This window comes from Echinops telfairi, unplaced genomic scaffold, assembly GCF_000313985.2.
Source record: "Echinops telfairi isolate 266 unplaced genomic scaffold, ASM31398v2 ScPeMD7_7417;HRSCAF=8455, whole genome shotgun sequence".
NCBI lineage: Eukaryota > Metazoa > Chordata > Mammalia > Afrosoricida > Tenrecidae > Echinops > Echinops telfairi.
The window spans coordinates 6,489,172-6,501,209 of record NW_022111317.1 but is presented as its reverse complement, the minus strand read 5'-3'; the positions used below and the strand labels follow the sequence as shown (position 1 = coordinate 6,501,209).

At 58.4% G+C, this 12,038-nt stretch overlaps 2 protein-coding genes across 3 annotated transcripts; both read left to right on the top strand.

Annotated features, from left to right (window-relative positions):
- Positions 1-541: 541 nt before the first annotated feature.
- On the top strand, positions 542-7,784 carry KCNK4 (potassium two pore domain channel subfamily K member 4). The gene is made up of 6 exons (XM_004713653.2): positions 542-802; positions 5,034-5,157; positions 5,278-5,438; positions 5,621-5,807; positions 6,288-6,427; positions 7,349-7,784. Exons 1-6 carry the CDS (start codon positions 614-616, stop codon positions 7,727-7,729), a joined length of 1,182 nt encoding a protein of 393 aa, XP_004713710.1. The 5' UTR covers positions 542-613; the 3' UTR covers positions 7,730-7,784.
- On the top strand, positions 7,778-11,298 carry CATSPERZ (catsper channel auxiliary subunit zeta). Of its 2 annotated transcripts, XM_004713654.2 has the most exons (4): positions 7,778-8,909; positions 9,664-9,743; positions 9,909-9,975; positions 11,060-11,298. In XM_004713654.2, the coding sequence occupies exons 1-4, from the start codon at positions 8,594-8,596 to the stop codon at positions 11,167-11,169; spliced, it is 573 nt and encodes a 190-aa protein (XP_004713711.1). In that variant the 5' UTR covers positions 7,778-8,593; the 3' UTR covers positions 11,170-11,298. The 2 variants fall into 2 exon arrangements, with proteins under 2 accessions (XP_004713711.1, XP_045153170.1); XM_045297235.1 differs by lacking the exon at positions 7,778-8,909 and having other exon boundaries at positions 9,044-9,743.
- The last annotated feature ends 740 nt before the right edge of the window (positions 11,299-12,038 follow it).

The window sequence follows — 12,038 nt, the reverse complement described above, 5'->3', positions numbered from 1 at the left end:
CTTTCCCGGAACCCAGTGCCCTTCCCACTCTGGGCTGGACCCGCCCCTGGTTCCTCGAAAGCTCAGCGGCGGGGCTCGGGGTGGCCCTGCCCGGCAGCTGGCACCGGGAAGCGGGAAGCGGAGAAGTTGCTGCCGCAGCCACAGCCAGCGAGCCCGGACCCGCCATTCCTGATCCCCACCCTGTGCCTTCGCATGCCTCGGCGTCCCCATCACCACCCCCTCGACGGCCTGGACCTGCTGGCGCCCTGCTCGCCCCGTGTATGGCCGTGTCCCCTTGGTTCCTAACTCCCCCTAGCCCCCCACCGCACACCCGCCCCGCCCCTCCCCAGGCCCTTCTCCCTTCTTACTCCCTGGGATCCCGGATGGGGCAGTAGAGGTAAGGGGCGGGCCCACGACAGTCAGTCCAGGGGGACCCTGACACAGAAGGATGTGAGGTGGGGACATTAAGGGGCGGCTGGGCTGGAAGATGGAGGGGGGAGGGGGAGGGAGGAAGAGGGCCAGGCCATTGATCGGAGCATCCCTGGTTCTGCCTGCAGTGACCGCAGCACCCCAGGAGCCCCCTGCCCGGCTCCCCAAGGCAGGCGGTGGACTCAGCCAAGCCCCTGGACGCACCATGCGCGGCACCACGCTGCTAGCCCTGCTGGCGCTGGTCCTCCTGTACTTGGTGTCGGGCGCCCTGGTGTTCCAGGCCCTAGAGCAACCCCATGAACAGCAAGCCCAGAGAGAGCTGGGGGAGGTCCGGGAGAAGTTCCTGAGGGCCCACCCCTGTGTCAGCGACCAGGAGCTGGGGCACTTCATCAAGGTGCGCGGCTGGCAAGTGGAGCCCCTGGTCAGTCACCCATGCCAGTGTGGGGGCCTTGTGCTGTCATGCTGCTCTGAGACTGATTCCTGCGGGGTACAGGGAGCAGGTGGGGTGGGGCAGTGCCTGGGAGACAAGCTTCCGCTTTCTCAATGCGATGGCCATGGGTCCTGATGTTGTCCAGACGGTGCCTGGCCAGTGACGTCAGCCTTGAACGACTCCTTCACTGTGTGATGGGGCTGGGAGGCAGGAAGGAAGGAATGGTAGTACCCCGTTGCTCTGGACTAACTCACTGCTTGAGGGTTAGGGTTGAAAGATGAAATTTAGACAGCCAATTTCATGTGAACGTCAGATAAACAACGGATGCTTTTTCTCTTTTTCTTTTAGTATGAGTATGTTCCATGTAATATTTTTATTTGCTAGTCTCGTCAGCCCTACCCTGGTTCCGACACAATTTTGGAACCACAAATACCTCCGAGAAGCCCGTTGAGAAGACTGGGAATGCCCGACACCCCCCCACACACACACACACACACAAACCAAGAAATGACCATATAGACACAACTATCCTAGAGAGTCCCAGGGTCTCTTAAAACCCCTTGGGAAGCTAGGCTAAGCACCACTTGCTCTTCAGGGCATATGCTTACCATGGGGAGGTGGCAGGGAGGCAGAGGTAGGCTTTCCTGGGACATCCTGGCCAACCAGTGGCTAAAGAAAGTTCTAGGCTGCAACCCTCTGGGCTATAGCAGGAAGGCATCCCCCTCGGTGCCTCTGGTATTTGAGCTGGTGTCTCGCAGAAAGGAGCCCTGCTAGCTCAGTGAATTAAGTGTTGGGCTGCTAACCCAAAGGTCATCTGTTCAAACCCACAAGCAGCTCTGCAGGAGAAAGAGGAGGCAGGCCTCTCCTGTAAGATGGCAGCCTCGGAGACCCCATGGTGGGGGAGTTCTACTCTTTCCTAGAGAGTTGCTGTGCATCAGACTGCCGGATGGCAAAGGGGGGTTGGGGGCCACATAGAAAGGAGCTCCTGGTGATGTCGTGGCTAAGCTCTCTGACGCTGACCAGAAAGCTGGCCTCTGAAACTTACCAGCTGTCCCATGGAAGAAATACCTGGTGATCTTCTCCTGTCAAGATGACAGCCTTGTAAACCCTGTGGGGGCAGTTCTACTCTGTCCTCCAGGGCCACGGTGAGTTGGAATGGGCTTGACAAGCAGGTGGCTTTGCTGTGGGTCACCGAGAGAAGGCCTTGGACTTGGCTCTAATAAAATGAACGCGTATTCCTTGAATCCCGAGTCCCTTCTTGTCCTGCCTGTCTTGGTGGAGAGAGTTCTAGCGGATTCTCATGGTGGCAGGACCTGGAGCAGTGACCAGGGTGGGGTGCGGCCAAGACAGCTGCCTGACGTTGTTTCTGACAATTCCAGGATGGCAGCGAGGCCCAGAGGAGCCTGGACTGAGTGCTCCGCTGGCCAGACCACAGGGCAGAGAGAGGGAGAGAACCTGACCTATTTTATCTGCACGACAGGGATTGCTTTTTTTTCTGAATAAGAAAGGGAGGGGAGGGCTCTGTGTGTGTGTGTGTGTGTGTGTGTGTGTGTGTGTATGCTTGTCAATGGCTTTGTTTTTCCCACAATAAGAAGCATGTATTGATGTAGTCAATTATGCAGCAAATAGAAGGCACCTATAGTACACTGTTCTCTACATTTTATGAACGCGGGAAAACTACACAGGCTCTGTGCTGGTGGCTGTCACATCTAGGAGAGGGGACAGACACATCGCTGTAGGGTACCATGGAAAGGGACCCTTCTTTGTTGAGAGCCTGGTGTGTGCTGGGCCCTGGGCTGGGTGCTGGGGGTGTGAGGGCGATCCCATGGCCCTTTGGAAGAGCTGGGATGGGGAAGGAGCCCCATGTGATGGGCAGAGGTGAGAGATGTCATTGGGGACCAGAGAGACCCTGATGGAGGCCCTGAGCCAGGCCACGGAGCCCGAACAGCTCCAAGTGTTTGGATAGAATCTGGACTTTGGAGATGCCTGGTCATTTGAAACAAAAACTGGAACACAGGATGACACAGGATTTTTCTCCCGCTCCTGAAGCGGTGAATTGATTGGAAAAGTTGTGCACAATAAAAATGAAATCACTTAATCATACATTTCACTTTGTGGCTTTCTTTTGAAACATTCTTATTACAGGAAGTGGGTTTGTTTCGGAAAATTAGGGAGCAAGGTTGTCCTGACTTGGGGCATTAAATGAGAGTCCCAGTAAAGAAGACTGGGAAGAGGTGGATTGGGGCTCAGAGGGAAAAAAAGGGGGGTGGGGCTGAAGGCAGGATCAGGGGGTTGGACTCTATGCTGCAGGCAGCAGGAAGCCAGGGCCTTGGGAAGGTTCATTTGCTAATGAGGCCTTGTTCAAAAGAGAAGTGCTTTATGATAGGCCCACACCCAATCTCTCTGTGCCTTGGCTCTGTGCTCCTGGTGGGAGAGCTTCTGGCCTCCCCTCTTCCTTAGTCTCTGACCTCCCATCTCTGAGGGTAAACTCAATGCCATCCAGTCATGGTGACCCTATAGGACAGAGCAGACCGGCCTCTGTGAGTTTCTGAGGCTGTCAGTCTTTATGGGAGCAGAAAGCCTCCTCTTTCTCCTGTGGCGCAGCTGGTGGTTTCAAACTGCTGACCGCTCAGTTAGCAGCCCAATAAGCAACCACTACACAACTAAGGCTTCTTCATGTAAAGTATACCAACAGACAAACTGAGACACAACCTCACTGCCTCGAGTCCATGCCGACTCATCGTGACCCTGTAGGACAAGGTAGAACTGCCCCTGCTGGTTTCCTAGACAGTAACTCCTTACCGGAGTAGATAGACCGTCTTTTTCCCATAGAGAGGCTGGTGATTTCCCATTTCAGACTTTGTATTTAGCAACTTCACACAAAATCACTAAACCACCAGAGCTCCCTAATTTAAAGTTAGGAATGGGTATATTAAATAAATGGTTGGTTGCTAAATACGACCAATCCAGCACTCTCAAAACACGGACCCGCTCCCTCCCAAAGGCTCTGGGGCCTGAAGGAGGGGAGGGCAGGCGAAAGGGGAAGACCCAGTTAGTCCATCCATTTGGTGAGCACCCACCCTAGGGTGTCATAGGGTTGGGTTTGGATTGCAGTAGGGTGATGTGTGTCTCTGATTGGCTGCAGTATTTGAGAAGACTATTCCTGGGAGAGACCGTCCCAAACTCCCATTCATTTAACCAAACATTCAAACTCAGCTCTTCAATAGGGGCTATCACGGAAACGTAGGTATGTAACAAATACTTCCGAACAAACATGGACGCTGCCTCTGTTGTTAGGGGTGTAGGCGTCACAAGAGCTCTCCAAGGTGGGCACTCTGGTCAGTAGCCACTGAGGGAGGGATGGTAGCGCCACCGAGATCATCCAGCTAGCGAGGGAGGGACTCAGACAGTCTGGTCCCAGAGTTCTTGCTCCTGACCATTGACCAACGGAAACGCTGTCCTTTGACTCTAGAGGGCAGGTAGTAGAAATGTTTGGAACACTGGGGTCAAACAGTCTTGCTCCCCGGTGAGTTGGGTCACTCCATTCGCACCTCTGTTCCAAGGGGCTGCCTTCAGGGTGGGAGAGCGGAAGAGGACAGTTCATTTTCTGCCACGGCCACCCTGTAGGACAGGGTAGACTCGCCTCTGTGGGCTTCTGAGACTATTTTTTTAAATAAATCATTTTCTTGGGGGCTCTTACAGCTCTTATAATAATCTATACATCAAGTGTATCAAGCATATTATATATGTTGCCATCATCGTTTTCAAAACATTTTTTACTTCTCCAGCCCTTGCAATCAGCTCCTCTTTCCCCCCTCCCTCCCCCACCCTCATGACCCTTGACAAATTATAATTATTATTTTCATATCTTACACTGTCCGATGTCTCCCTTCACCCACGTTTTTTGTTGGTTATACGCCGATCACTGCGATCGGTTCAACGACTGTAACTTTATGACATTGACAATGACTGTAACTTTACGAGGGTAGAGAGCCTCTTCTTCCTTCTGAGAAGTGGCTGGTGTTTTCGAACTGCTGTTCTTGCAGTTTACAGCCCAACAAGTAACCACTGCGCTACTAGGGCGCTTTAAGAGGAGAAAGAGCGAAAGAGAGAGAAACAGAGGGAGGAAGGGAGGCAGGTTAGGGGCCTAGGACTGGAGGGAGGATTGAGGGGTCTCCTGCATTCTGCTCTACAGGAGGTGGCTGATGCCCTGGGAGGGGGTGCCGACCCCGAAACCAACTCAACCAGTAACAGCAGCCACTCCGCCTGGAACCTGGGCAGCGCCTTCTTTTTCTCTGGCACTATCATCACCACCATCGGTGCGGGAGTGGACCCGGAATGGGGTGGGGGCGGGGGTTGGCCTTCCTCCTAGGCGAAAGTGCAGGGGGCGGAGCGCTTGGCCGGCGGCCCCTAGATGTCCGGCACGCCCCTCTGCTCAGGCTATGGCAACGCGGCGCTGCGCACTGACGCGGGGCGCCTGTTCTGCATCTTTTACGCGCTGGTGGGGATCCCTCTGTTCGGGATCTTGCTGGCGGGGGTCGGGGACCGCCTGGGCTCTTCCCTGCGTCGCGGCATCGGCCACATCGAAGCCATTTTCTTGGTGAGCTCCTCTACCCGCTCCCGCGGGCACCTTCCGCGGGGCTGGAGAGACCCTCCCCTCGATCCTGGCACGTGAGCGCGCCGTCCTCCCTACCCCCCCGGCCCCCCAGCCTGCACGAGCCTGGCGCGCAGGCTGGAGGGAGGGGTGGGGCTGGGAGTGGAGCCTCTCGCCCCTCCCCACAGAAGTGGCACGTGCCCCCGGAGCTGGTGCGGGTGCTGTCCGCGGTGCTCTTCCTCGTGATTGGCTGCCTACTCTTTGTCCTCGCGCCCATGTTCGTGTTCTGCTATGTGGAGGGCTGGAGCAAGCTAGAGGCCATTTACTTCGTCATAGTGACGCTTACCACAGTGGGCTTCGGCGACTACGTGGCTGGTGAGGCCGCCCTTTCCGCCCCGCGAGGGCTCACCCACCCACCCCACCCCGCCCACCTTATTCCTGCCCAGGGACTTTGCACGTTCACCCTCCCCACGCGGGACTGGTGGGCGAACCTGCAGTGATGGCGCCAGCACCTGCGGCCGCTCTCAGAACGCACCTCACATCCTGGCCCTCCAGCAAAGCCTCCGTGGGGGGGGCACCCGCGCGCTTGGAGAATGCTCACGTTTGCACAAATGCACTCCTCCCGCCTTCTTGCCCACGGACTCACTTTCTCGTGTGTGCTGCACTCCTCTGCATGGGCGCATTCCTGCACACCCACACTCACTTATTCACACGCCTCGCCCTCCCCCCAGCACATCACCATTGCCTTTAGTAGGGCTGGACTTCTACAGCTGGGCAAAGGGGACCTGGCTGCGCTTAGGCGACGGCTCCTGCCCCATGATCAGTTTCTCTCCACCCTTCTTGGTGCTCTCCCAGGTGCTGACCCCAAGCAGGACACGCCGGCCTACCAGCCACTGGTGTGGTTCTGGATCCTGCTGGGCCTGGCTTACTTCGCCTCTGTGCTTACCACCATCGGGAACTGGTTGCGCGTGGTGTCCCGCCGCACCCGGGCCGAGGTAGGCAAAGGCTCAGGGCTGGCCTGTGTGACGGCGTCATCCTGGTGCTCCACCAGGCCCTCGCCCAGTCTGTCTCCCTTCCAGAGAGGGGCTGCACACAGAGGTAAACTGGGCCAGGTTTGCAGGTGACTCCAGTGAAGGCGGCCAGATTTAGCAAATGCAGGGAGGCCAATTACGTGTGCATTAATGATACATGAGCATCATCGCCAAACGCCAAATTCACTGTTATTGAGTCAGTTCCAAGTACCATATATCAGGCTGTAAATCTTAAGGAAAGAGCCTCATTGTTCTCCCAGAGCGGCTGGTGGTTTTGAACGCCATGGTTGGGCGGTCAGCAGTCCAGCGCTTACCTGACAGCACCACCAGGCCTCCGTGTAAGTATGCCCAAAGGCTGAACGGCTGGTGGAGTGCTGGCGGGGTAGTGGTCACCTGCTGAGCTGCGGTTCGAAACCTCCAGCTTCCCCGCTAGAAAAAGGTGAAGGTTTCTACTCCCGTCTAGAGTTACCATCTTGGAAACCCACAGAGGCAGTTCTACCCTGCCCTGTAGGAATCGATCACTGAGTTGGAATCCACTCAGGGGCAGTGCTTTTTTTTGATACAAGTTGCACAAGATACACGTGTACTAAAAAGGTTTTGTTGCTTCTCAGTAATTTGCATGTAACTCAGGTATCTTGCAACGCTCCTGGGAGCATCCAGGCCGAGGGGCGGGTCAGAGGCCCAAAGGCCTTGGTGGGCACCAGAGGGAGAGCTGGGAGAAGGGGGTGCGTCCCTGTTGAGGGAGGGGGAGGAGCAGGGCATGAGGGCGTGGCCGAGGGAGGAGGACTGGAGGAAAGGAGGGGCCAGTGGCTGAATGTGGAGGAGGAGGTCGCCCACGGACCCAGGCCCCGCGCGCGCTGGAAGCCACCTCTCCTCTCCGCACAGATGGGCGGTCTCACGGCGCAGGCCGCCAGCTGGACTGGCACTGTGACGGCCCGGGTGACCCAGAGAGCTGGGCCCATGGCGCTTCCCCTAGAGAAGGAGGGCTCGCCCCTGCCTCCGCTGCCAGCCCCTGCGCTGCCCGCCGTCCAGCCTCGACCCCCAGAGTCCTCCGAGAAGGCCGAACCGCCGTCCCCGCCCACAGGCTCTGCTCTGGACTACCCCAGCGAGAACCTGGCCTTCATCGACGAGTCCTCGGACACGCAGAGCGAGCGCGGCTGTGCGCTGCCCCGCACATCCCGGGGCCGCCGCCCCGCAAACCCCCCCAGGAAGCCTGCGCGCCCCCGGGACCCTGGGCGCCCCCGGGACAAAAGCAAGCCCTTGTAGGTGGGATGGGGGGCAGGGGTACGGCCCTTCCCTGCTCTCCTCAGGCATGGCCCGCTTGTTTGACCAAGGAGCCCGCTTCCCAACGGGATGGACACCCCGGAAGGAGGCCACGGCTGCCAGCCCATCACCAACCTCCCTCTGCCCCCCCCCATTCCATTGCCAGACCCCAAGGCTTTCTGTGTGGCTGTCCCCCCAGGCCTGCCCCTCACTCAAAGCCTGGATCAATAAACGAAAGCATTGTGCACCGCTGCAGGCGTGTGCGCTCAGGGGACGCGAGTGGCTGTGGCGAGCTGATGCGGGGTCGCCCTGGGGCAGGAAACCCGCCCCCCCACCTCCCCACCACGCCCTGTGACTAGGGCACCAACTTTGGTCACAACTCCAGCCCCCTGGGCTGTGCTCGGAGCCCGGTCTGCCCTGCTCCCTGGTGGGGCCTGGCCTGCGAGTTACAACCTTTGCAGAGTGGGGGTTGGGAGAAACTAGAAGTCTGTGTAGTCCTGAGGGCAGTAACCTTTGCCCTCCGTCTTCATTGAAGCACGAGACCTTGCCCCGCCCCTTTCCTGGCGCGTGACCTGTGGTGGCTGGGTCCGTTGGGCGGAACCAGGGAGGACAAGATGTTGAAAGTGAGAGCCCTTCCCGAGGCCAGGGGGCGGCTTCTGGGAGGAGCAGCCAGCCCTGTGGCCCACAGCTGAGCGCCTGGGCCTCCTCTTAGGCCCGGGGCTCCACACACCTCCCACGACCCCCACACCCAGCTGAGCCCTCTGGTCTGGCTTGGGTTCCCTGCCCGCCCGCACCCAGCTCTCAACTCCCTACCACCCTCTCGGATCCCCTCGTGTGTGTGACCCACAGGCCGTGAGCGAGTCTGGGATGCGCTGTAGCTCCGACCTGCAGCGCCAGCAGAGCGACATCCGGAAGATATGGACCAAGACGAACCTGTCCCTGCAGGATGTGGACATGCTGGGCAATGACTCGGAGGCCAGTAGCATAAGTCTCCGGAGGAAGTTCATGGGCAAGACCCGGGAGGGTGCCGCCGGAGGGCACACTTCCCTGTCCGGTGGTGAGGATAGCTTTCAGCAGTTGGATGAAGTGGACGAATTGGACGAGACGACCCAGGAGGTGCGCCGCGGTCGCTCCCTGGACAGCCTTTTAGGGAGTCCCGACAAAGACGCCAAGATCGAGGCTGGTCAGTGTGAAGCCGGCGGCAGTGGGCTCCCCCGCAGGGCTGGGGACTGGTTGGAGCCTGGCTTCCAGTAGATGTACCCGGGGGTGGGGTGGGGGCGAGGGGACGCAGCTGGTTGTCCCGTCTCCAGGTGGGCTAGCGCCATCGCTCACGATTTCAACCAGGCATTCCTGGCGCGCCCCTACGGAGGACGTGATAACTCAGGCCTCGAGGGGGTGGCATTCCAAATGGGAAGAGCGGTGGGGCCTGCGCTTTAAATGCAGTCGCTGGATCGTGTACCTTCGCAGGGAGCTAGTTCTGTCTCTGGATCTCGCTGATTGAACGGACTTTCATTCAGTCGGCCCTGGCTTACCATTTGGGGGCACCTCCTAGGTGCCAGGTACTGTCTGAAGGGGAACTTGCCCCTCCCCGCTCTACCTGGGAAGCGACAATGTAATGACTGCTTCTGTAGTGAGAGCTCGCTGGATCCAGGCTACGGGCTTCTGGGGCACGGTCGCCGCTAAACTTCACAAATTTCACAAGGGGGCACTGTTAGGCCCTCCCCTAGTGAGGCAGTGCAAAAGGAAACCCAGGTGGGTGGGACCATCGCCCTTTCCCACACTGCCTCCCATTCAAGCAGAACCTGGCAGCTCCGCTCTGAACACCCTCCCCCCTCATACACTCACACCTATTTATCCAGGTCTCCTCCCTTCCGGCCGGGGAAGACCAGGGGTCTGCGGGTGGGCGACTGGGTCCACCCTCTTGTCTCTTCTTTCAGAAAGGACGTCCTCAATGTCATCACTCACCATTTTGAATCGGACACCTCATAAGGCCTACTGGGCAGAGCAGCAGAATAGGGTTGGAGGGTCCCAGGAAGGGGGGCAGGGCGCGGTTCCGGGTCTACAGAGAGGTTGCAGGGATGGGAGTGGGTGATTGGCAGGGTGGCAGGGCAGGCATGGTGGCTGGGGGGTCTTGTGGGAGCAGATGGGGGGGGGCGTTTTAGCTGTTTGTACCTCTCTCCAGCTGCCCCTGCCCCTGATAGAACTCATGGAGAGTGAAGTTTTGGAAATCCTCACCAAGGCCCTCTCGAGTGAGTCCTCACCCCTGCCCCGTTTGTCAGGAGAGTTGGTGTGTGTGTGTGTGTGTGTGTGTGTGTTGCAGAGCCTGGAGTTGTGGGAGTAGAGTTTTCCTGGCATGGCTTGTCAGATCTCTGCCCCACCCCCCACCAACCAAACAAAATCCCTCACTGCTACAGTATCAATTCTTGGCTCATAGTGACCCTATAGAACAGGGTAGAACTGTCCCTGTGGGTTTCTGAGGCTGGAACTCTGTCCAAAAGTAGAGAGCAGAGGGGCTGGTGGTTTCAAACTGCTGACCTTGCAGTTACTAGGACACCAGGACTCCTCTCAGATCTCCTCACCAATCACAAACACTCCAGGGACCCCACAGATACATCTAGGGACCCTGGTGCAATTCCTTTAGCCTAGTGGTTCTCAACCTTCCTAATGCTGCGACCCTTTCATACAGTTCCTCGTGTGGTGGTGACCCTCCCCAACCATAAAATTATTTTCGTTGCTACTTCATCACTGTCATTTTGCTTCTGTTATGAATCGAGTGACCCCTGTGAAAGGGTCGTTTGACCCCCCAGGCTGAGAACGCTGCTCTCTAGCTGGTGTGGTTTCTCTGAGGCTCTGTGGCTCCACTGGCCGGAGGTGGGGATGACTGACTTTGTGTGGCTCCTTTCCCTGGATGCACTGTGGAGACTTTGGGCAGCAATGGGTTGAGGACATGCCAGGTGTGTCCTGCTTAGGGTATGACTGCCCTAGGATGCCTCCTTGCTTGGAGTAGTGGGTGCAGATGTCCCCCCAAGCTGTCGGCTGCAGCTGCCTGCCACAGTGCAAATTGGCAGCACTTCTCTGACCTCGCCCTTCAATGGGCACTGGCCTTCTCCTGCTCCCCCACCGGATCTCACCGTAAAACACACAAAACCTGCGGTGCCCCAACAGAAAACTAAAAGTTCCCAAAGCAACACAGACCCTAGCGCCCTGCGCTGCTTCCACCCCAAACCTTACTCGTGGTTTCTTCCATCACACTTGAGGTGCCAGCTGCAGCGGGGACCCCCATCCCCCCACCCCCGCTGCTCGCTGCCCTGCGGAACCTTGTCCTTTCTTTAGGCTACAGGTCGGGGATCGGCTGGAACCACTTCATGACCAAGCAGCTCCAGCGAAACATCGAGGAGCTCCGGAAGCGCCGGAACGCGAAGGTGCGCATCTCAGCGAAATGAGGGGACAGCCAGACCCCAGCGACCGACCAACTCCTTCCCCAGTCCCCTCGAGTCCGCAGACCCAAGCCCGTCCCTGTGGAAATCTGAGCCCGAGCTCGAGAGAAATAAAAGTCTATGCATGGTCTGTGAGTCAGTGCGTGGTTGCCCGCGTGAGGCGGACGCATGGGACTCCGCCTCTCCCCGTGACCTTCATTCGGTCACCGCAGTGACCTTGAGCCTTCTCCGTCTGGGGCCCTAGCGGCCTCGTCTTCAGGGACTCGAAGTCCAGGGTTTCTTGCATGCTGTGTTAGATCTGCTTCTCCCTCCTCTTGTTGCGCAGTCTTGTAGGGTCTAGGGTCTGGGGTCTAGGGTCCCAGTGCTGTTACCTTGGGGAAAGGGACACCGCTTCCACTCTAGCTGGAGCAAGGGAGGCGCTACTCCTCATGCATATGTAGATACGCAGCCTCTCCGTCCGTCCCGCCCTCTCATTTGCATATGCATCTCTTCTACCTTCTCTGCAGCCACAGCCACTGACGGACTTTGCCCACTCCTCTCGCCCAAAGCGCGCCCCGCCTCCTCCGTTACGTAAAACGCCCCTGGACCAACCCCTTTCGGGTCTTACTCCCTGCGCAACTTCGCGTCTCCTCTGACTCCGCCCCCCGCCCGTGCGCCTCGGCGGCTCGTTAGCGGCTGGGCAGAGCCTTCGTAAAGGCCCACCCACCGGCTCTGCCGGCTCCGCCCCGCCCCGTCCGCGCACGCAGGCGCTGCCCGCCCCATTCGCCTGATTAGCATAGGGCGCTGGCCCCCGCCCCCTGCTTTGCATGCGCACGGCCGGCCCCGCCCCCGCTGTCAGCTGGAGGAAGCGGAGTAGGAAGCGGCCGCGATGTCCT